Genomic DNA, 8,398 nt, shown 5'->3' with positions numbered 1-8,398 from the left:
GGCTCTCTTGGAATGTGTGTTGATTCCCAGGCATCCGTGGACTGAAAGTTGAAACAGATTGTGAATATATTATTGAACTTATTTGTTATATTAGTATTTCTCTTTTTGCCAGTAATACAAAACATGAGTAACTCAATTTCTCTATCTGTTTCTATCACATATAAACTCCTTTAATCTCTTTGAGGAGGTGGAACTTTATATTCTGTGTTTCTGACAAAAACAGAGTAGTTTAAATGATGTGAACAAATATATGAAATGGTGAGAGCTGTACAGTTTCATGTCTGGGTATTAAACCTATACCATCATTGGTTTGAATAGGAACGAATACAAGTGTGTACAACCACATAATTGTTTTTGTATTTAAGGTGCGTATAGCAGCGAAATTCATAATACACGCTCCTCCTGGAGAATTCAATGAGGTGTTCAATGGTAAGTCTGTCTGCTCTGTCCTTTCGTTTAAGGCATCTATATCCAAAACTGTATTGCTGGTTACTCTCCTGAATTTCATGTAGCTTATATTTTAGCACTTGCTATAAGAGCTGATTTTGTAGTTTGGCATAATAGACTTTGCAGTCACAAGACAGCTTGGAGTTTAAATGCAAGAGGGGGAAAGTACCACTTTTCTTTGTGATGTGAGAATGAGCTTTCTTTCTGTTTTTAATCAGTCATGAATTAACAGTTGCTAGGGCTTTCATTTAGAAGACATATGTACTTTTTTTTTTAGTTTTTGATAGATAATTATGTTTTTTCAACTAGCTGAAATTAAAATGTTGTTATGTTTTTGTTTTTTTTTGAAGAAGGAATATCATTACAAATACTTAACCTTGAGTATACAAAGGACTACTGCTTAATGCCACTTGTGAAAAGAATATTAATCTTCTCCAAATGTTTTTAACCCTTAAATTCTCAGCATGCTTCATTTTACTGAGTGTATTGGTAAGGTGAAAGGAAACTTGAAATTAGCTTCTCTCAACTATTGTTGCCTGAACTTTACCTAAGTTATTTTTCTTTAAAAATTGATGTGTTTGTCTTGCATCAAGATATGTGGGCATACAGATCATGTAAGAAAGCATACCTGTTGTAGTGGTAGCTTACAAATAGTTCTGATGCTGTTTAAGAAGCAAGTTTAGTATACTAAACTTTTAGTCAATGTCAGGCTGGAGAGAGCTTAAATTTATTAAAGAATGTAATGTTTTTAGAAGTACCTTGTTCTTTAGTTAAACTATGACCAGCTGATTATTATTTAAACTTACCTTGTACTGCATTTGTGAAATGAAATGTTGGTGAGCAGCCCATTAACCCTGCTCCCTGAATGTTAATACAATTTCTTATAGCAGTACTGCTATAAACTATTGTTAAGCTAGTTCACAGTTGCAACTACCTGCTCAATATCAGAGTATAATGTGTTTGAAAACACATAACAAAACATTTGATCATAAATGTGTGACCGATGTTCAATGAGATTCAGACTGACTTTAAAAAAGAGAGAGAAAGCTTTAAATTCCAATTCTATAAATTATGGTTTTGTTTGGTTTGGTGTGGGGTTTTTTGGGGTTTGTGGGGTTGCTTTTTCTGTTTGGGGTGTTCTGTTGTTTTATGATTTGGTTTGGGGTTTGTTGTTGTTGAGTTTTGCTGGGGTTTTTTAAAGAAAAAATACTTCAAATATATTCCCTTTTTTTTATTATTTGCATGATATCTTGGGAATCTTCAGAAGAGTTTAAAATGTTATAGAGAGACTAATGATCAGCTAGTTTATGATCAGTGCATTAAATTGTTATTAAAATAGTGCCTACTAAATAATATACCAGTAAGTCAAGTACATAAATAACAATTTACTGCATAGTAAATATGAAGTCATTCTGAGGAGAGTATTGACTTTATTCTGTATTCATATGTCTCTGGTATGATGGTAGGAGAAATGGTGTTGTGATATGTTGTGCTCTGACTACTAAATGTCGTTAAGGAATGATAGCAAAAATAGTAAGACTTAAAAAAAAGTAAGTGCAACACATACCACATTAGTGTTGTCAAAATACAGTAACCACTACCATCAATAAAGTGGGAGGAATTCGGTAGTTTACATCTTAAAAGTGAACTCACTTGAATCCTGTGCTGTTCTCATTCAGAACTTCTGTAAAAACTAGTTTGACAAATTCCTAGAGCTGTCATACAGCCTGTATAATATGGCTTATATCTGCTTACCAGATTGTGTTGGAAGAGATCCATTTCTGTAGTACTCTTCTCATTTTGTTCAGTCAAAATTATGAAACATGAACCAATAAATTTCCTACCTAGCAGTCTGTATGGGTATGGGGTGGTTTGGGTTTTTTGTTTTGTAGAGTCTGCTGACATTTGTTATGTGACTGAAACAAAAGTTTCTGAGTTAACTGAGTTATGTTGCAAATATCTCCTTTCAGATGTTCGGTTGCTGCTTAATAATGACAATCTTCTCAGGGAAGGAGCAGCCCAGTAAGTACCAGATGCCACATACTCAGTTGCATAAAAGCTAGATGTTTTTCAGTTAGACTTTCACTGTCAGTGATTCGTTTAAAAACCTGTGTGCTTGGCAAGTAAAACCCTATTATGTGTGTTGTACGTCTTTGATCAAGATTAAATTCTTGGCAGAAGAGAGATCTGTATTGTATCCTAATGATTAGAGCAACTGTTTTAGAAATGGGTGACCTGAATTTTGGAACTAGCCTCCACCTTTTTGGATTTCATTTTCCGTTTCTTGGTAGGTGTTACAGGCACTGAACATCTGTAAGGTACTGCTTCCTTAGACCCTACTATTATATCAAAACATTATGACTATTGTATTTTATGCCAAAATTAGTTTCATCTGTAAGAATGGAGATACCTGGCTTAGTTGGTTGGATCCCTGTGGAATTTAAACTTTTTTTGTTCCTCCAGTTTCCATGGGTTACTGTAAAGCTTCTGGTTTTGTCTGTATTGTATTACTTTTGAACATAAATCGTTGTGTAATGGTGGTTGGAATTAAGAACCAAGGTGATGCCAATAATTTGGGCCTGCTAGGTAATGAAGCATTGATATAATTTTTTGATGGATTCTTGCCCAGATCATTAGCTATTATTTGAATCTCTTACAGCTACTAAGGAAAAAGATTGTGCTTAATGCAGGCTTTTGGTATTGTTTTTTTTCTCTTGTAGTGCATTTGCACAGTACAATTTGGACCAGTTTACTCCAGTAAAAATTGACGGTTACGATGAACAGGTACGAATACAATGAAATACTTGGAATGTTTCTTAAACTGTTAAAGCTGTTCTGGTATTGGAACAGATCTTGGCAAGAAAATGAAATGAAATGTATCCTCCCTGCCAAAATATGGAGATTATGGCCTTCCATTTGTATCAGTTCCGTCAGTTAATCATTTAAGGCCTCTAAAGAGCTTGAAATTTCATTCTGTGGTGGTGTTCTGAGTTCAGTCAGACCTGATGTGGAGTTATAGAAACAATTTTCTCCATCTTTCATACCAAGAGACATGAATTTCTGTAGTGCATTATTTGTTGCAGTAAGAGGGTAAGATTCAGGATTTTTTTTTTTCAGGTCAGTATGTCATGTTAGCCTTGTCTTCTCTTGCTATATGTGTATTTTGTTTGAAGTGTGAGTCTTTGGATATGAGTAAGCTCCCGTTAAATGTAGGATATAGTTAGATTTGGCATGGTATTTTTTTTCTCTTTATTCAATAGCAAATGTTATTAACTAAAATTTTATAATATAGGTTTTGATAACAGAACATGGTGATTTGGGAAATGGAAAATTTTTGGATCCCAAGAACAAGATTTCCTTTAAATTTGATCACTTAAGAAAGGAGGCTACTGATCCTAGACCCCACGAAGTTGAAAATGCCATAGAATCCTGGAGAAATTCAGTTGAAACAGCAATGAAAGCATATGTGAAAGAACACTACCCAAATGGTGTCTGCACAGTAAGTACTGCATTAGATAACCACGGTACCGCTATAGATAAAAATCTAAAATAAAAGTGTAACTCTTTGTAAACCAGGAAGATAGGCAGTTTCAACTGTAAAGAATTTAGTCCTGTCAAGGATTTATACACAGAAATGAGGAAAACTTCAGAATTTTAGTATTTCTGCTATTGGATTACTAGTGGGTGGTTACTGCAGGTCATAGTGCAGATTTAACTCTCAGTTCTGAACAATTATTATTTAAATTTCTTAAAGCATTAAGACCTTCTGTAGACTACTGCAGGTTGATCCCACTGATCCTGGCTACCTGGCTGGTTACTTTAAAAAAAAAATGCATACGATACAAATGGTTTTGGCTTGGTTTACTGACAAAACTGTCAGTAAAGCAAACTGTTTTCTCTCCACCACGTCTCCTATATATCAAAGTGCTATATTCTTACCACCAGAATCAATGGGTTCTGATGGCGGCTTAAAATAAAACTGCTTGCTCTGGACCAAAATAGCATTCGTTTGCTGCTAGGAGCCCTATCACTATTTAAAGTTCAGCAAACTGATCTAATGATAGCTGTCCTGTGCTTTGTATGGAAAAATTAATTTCCTGATGGAAAAATTAACTAGGGAAAACAGATTTTAGAAAAATCAGTTGCTGAGTTAACAAGTTGAATTGGATCCTCAGGCACTCAGATGAGTTTCAGCTTCTGTAAAGGAAACCAGATTGAATGTTCTTTGAAATAATTTCATTAGTATTTGGCTTTAGGGGATAAAGCAGAACAGAGGACCAAAACCACCCATTTAGTCACCTTTTCGCTGGTCTGTAAAGGATTAAATCATCATTAGTTGTAGAATAACTGGTATCTGAAACTCAGCTGGTAATATATATTGTCACAGCAGTCACTGATATATGCTTAAAATTCCTATAGTTGCAGAAAAATCAGTTCACAGTATATAAAATTTCAGTGAAGATGCTTGATCTTCAGATGTTCTAATCTTAATTTTTTTCTGCATTGTAATATACACTTTAATGTTTCATGTACTGCATATTATGTGAGAACCATAGTGGTTGTAAAATTAAATTTTACAGTTTATTCTGTGTTGTAACTATAATAGGACTAGATATCTCTAAGTAGTTTGAGCAAGACAGATACTGAAATTTTAACTATTTTTTTGGTGGGTTTTTTCATTTTTAATTAAGGTGTATGGTAAAACAATTGATGGACAGCAGACCATTATTGCATGCATAGAGAGCCATCAGTTCCAAGCAAAAAATTTCTGGTAAGTCTCTGTATGGATAAAAATACAGTAAAATACAGCAAACTGAGTAACTGTACTAGTGCCACTACACTGATAATCCTTAGTTCAGAGAAGAAGGTGCATGCACATCTTGTACATGACTTCTTTTTTTCCCTCCACCCGAAGTTTTTCTGTCAAAACTATGTAGAAATCTCTTCCTTTGTGGTAATTAAAATGGCAGACTGCACATCTGCATCTCCTTTGTAGAGCTTTGTGAACTTTGTAAAATCCCTTATGACTCTTCCAGTTTGTCATACTGGCACCAATACCCATGCCTGTGTTTCCTGATACTGTTGCATCTGCTTCTGTTCCTTCCTTTGTGACTGACAGAATAAAACCATCTCCTTCTAATTTACATGTCTTGGAGAAAGAAGGTAAACAAAGATTAATTTAGTGTAGAACTTTGAATCATTACTTTTCGGGTGAGGTAGATATAAGCTATTTTGAGTGAAATTAACTCTTGCAGCTTGACTTCTTTCTATACTTGGTTGAAAGATGTTTTCCACAGTCTGGAGTGAACTTTGGATAGCTCCTTGCAGGAAACTGGCCAGAGTTGAGAAAAATATCACAGCATTGGAATTGAGTTAAGGAAGTATCTCCTAAAGATAGCTAATATATGCAGTTGTGTGAAGAAGTGTATTTCATTATTATTTTATTTGCTGTTTTGCATCTGCTTGAAGTTATATTTAGTAGTCCCATGGGTAATGAATGGAAGTGCAGAAATGTTTTTGTTTTCTGATGCTGAAGGTGAATATTCCATATGCATATTAATTTCAGCATGTGTCTGTATAAGTTAATTGATTTGTCCAGTATACCATTCCATAGATTTTTAATTGAATTTGTACTGTTAATAAATAATTTTTCCTACTGACTTAAACTTGACTCATTAAGTCTGCATGTTTTATATTAAAAGTAACTTGAAATAATACTGATTTTCTTCTTAGTTTGGAAGTATGAATGAATCTTCATAGTTACTTTAGTCTTTATAGCAAAGACAACAAACATATGCAACAACCTTTCATAGATGGAGAAAAACTTTCAAGAAAGTTTTTTTTCTTTATTAAAGTTCTGGTCTGACATCTATGGGTGATAGCCAGACTCTAACTCTCATTCTTAGCAAGTTTTGATAAATGCATATTGGTTTGGGGGATTTGGGGATGGAGAAATGGTTTCAAAGTTGGCCAGGCTCTTCAGTTATCCTGCTCTCTGTCTGGATATCCAGCCCAGGCCACAGCCAGTATTCTCAAAGTGTCCCAGCTTTTTAGCCATTTGGAAGGCTGGCATCCTACCGTGAAAGCAAGTTTGCTGGATGATAGAAAACCAGTACATGCCACAAAAAAAAGTTATACGAATTTCTGAAAAACTATCAACATAGTAGGAGAGATAGTTTATTAAAGAATGTGAAAGAAAAGGAAGGATGGTTAATCTCTTCTGAAACATCTGAAATCAGCAGAGGTAAATAAAATAATGACATGTTCTTTTTAACTTAGAACATTTCCTATAGAGGGATCCTTCTGAACTTGAACTCTTTTCTTGGAATAGCATCTTAAAGACAAAAAAGATATCCCAGAGTGGAAACATTGTTGTCATCTTAACTTCAAAGACCACAAAGTTACTAAGAAGCAAACAAATATGTTAGCTTGTCATTGAGGTCCATGCACCTAAAAACTAGTATTCTACCCAAAATGTAGTTCAGCACGTAAGCTTTCTTAAAACTAATAGGTCAGTCCTAAGGCTACCAGTGTATAGTTGGTGTCACTGAGTTGGGTAACCCTTTCAGTTGTCTTAGTGATGCCAACAAGCTTCTGAATTGCCTTAGCCTGGATTTCCAATGATAAACTATAATTGGATATTGGCTGAAATAATAACTGATAGTTTTATAATTGAGTTAATGTTCTTAGTATCTAAGAAGTATCAATATAGATCCATTAGTAGCTGTAAATCTTAGTCTTTCTTTGTCTCTCCCCTCTTATTGAGTGCACTGGAATCTACACGTAACATTAGTAGGACTGGAACTCAGTATCACCTTTCTTTCCTCTAAGTGCAAACCAAAGAGGAATCGAGAGTCAGCTACAGTGCATTCTTAATATAGCTCTAATGTACTAAGCTTCTAATCTACTAACCTCATAACTAAATAAAAAAATGTCTAGTCTACAGGAAAGAAATCAGGTGAAACGACAATCTCCCCATACTGTTTTCCAGATGTTTGAAACTCTCTTTAAGCAATTTGGCGAGAATATTGAATTTGTGGAAGGAAACTGGAAGGAAATAGTTGTCCTGGAACAGAAGTGCTAGAAGAGCTGAAAGACCTAGTTACAGTTCAACATACCAGAAAGCCTTGCTACTTTGATGTTCCTTCCATTCAAGTTTTTTGTAGCCTGATGTGAAGTGTGACTTGGGCTGATCCAGCAAGTCGTTCAGGTCCCAGAAACAAAATATTGACTACATATGCCTAATGAAAAATAAAGAGGGAAAAGAACATTGGAGGCTTTAGGTATTTTCAGAAGTTAAGTCCTATTGTTAAAAGGCCCTTGCTAATGAATCTCCTTGGTCGACATACAAAACCAAGGGTAAATATTTTGGAAAACCGTTTTCTTCTTGACTGATTACAGGGCTGAGTCTTTAGGGAAAGGTTTTACACATGTGTAGTTGCACAGCATATTTCATTCTGTTTTTCTTTGACTATCAGGTGCATTTGAGTTTTTTTTCTTAACCAGTGGGGTGACATCTGATTTCTATTTTATTTTTTTAAAGGAATGGCCGTTGGAGGTCAGAATGGAAGTTTACAATCACCCCTTCAACCACTCAAGTGGCTGGCATCTTGAAAATTCAGGTATGCTTATCTCACTGTCCTGATCGGTAAAGTCTCCAGTTATTATCAAAGGAGGCTCAGGCCAGTGTATTAAATATTCCTAGAGAGTTTGGGGACCCAATAAGCAAAGCAGAGATGCCCATTCAGTTAAGTTTTAGCAACTTAATTGCATATTTACCTAATCCTTAGACACACAAAATATGTGTTTAATGTAGTGATTCAGAAGACTCCAGAAGGTGTATTCACCTCAGCTAGGCCTCTACCTCTCTGGTTTCCTGTTTTTTTGAATCCGGGTCCCATTCATTCAGAGTTTGCCCTTCCTGTTGGCTTTAGGGCATTTAGAAAGGAGA

The 8,398-nt window shown here is 35.0% G+C and overlaps 1 protein-coding gene across 1 annotated transcript in view; it reads left to right on the top strand.

Annotated features, from left to right (window-relative positions):
• Positions 1 to 318: 318 nt before the first annotated feature.
• Positions 319 to 8,398, top strand: part of CAPZA2 (capping protein (actin filament) muscle Z-line, alpha 2) — a gene marked incomplete at its 5' end in the record, with an annotated part of 15,896 nt that continues 7,816 nt past the window's right edge. The window contains 6 exons of the mRNA XM_010287898.1: positions 319 to 429; positions 2,418 to 2,469; positions 3,168 to 3,231; positions 3,740 to 3,946; positions 5,139 to 5,218; positions 7,991 to 8,069. Of these exons, the coding sequence (XP_010286200.1) occupies positions 319 to 429; positions 2,418 to 2,469; positions 3,168 to 3,231; positions 3,740 to 3,946; positions 5,139 to 5,218; positions 7,991 to 8,069 (593 nt within the window). The remainder of the gene's footprint in view (positions 430 to 2,417; positions 2,470 to 3,167; positions 3,232 to 3,739; positions 3,947 to 5,138; positions 5,219 to 7,990; positions 8,070 to 8,398) is intronic.

The sequence above is a fragment of the Phaethon lepturus genome, unplaced genomic scaffold (genome assembly GCF_000687285.1).
Source record: "Phaethon lepturus isolate BGI_N335 unplaced genomic scaffold, ASM68728v1 scaffold41115, whole genome shotgun sequence".
Lineage (NCBI taxonomy): Eukaryota > Metazoa > Chordata > Aves > Phaethontiformes > Phaethontidae > Phaethon > Phaethon lepturus.
Note: the sequence above shows the minus strand (reverse complement) of the source record. Positions and strands in the feature narration are given on the sequence as shown.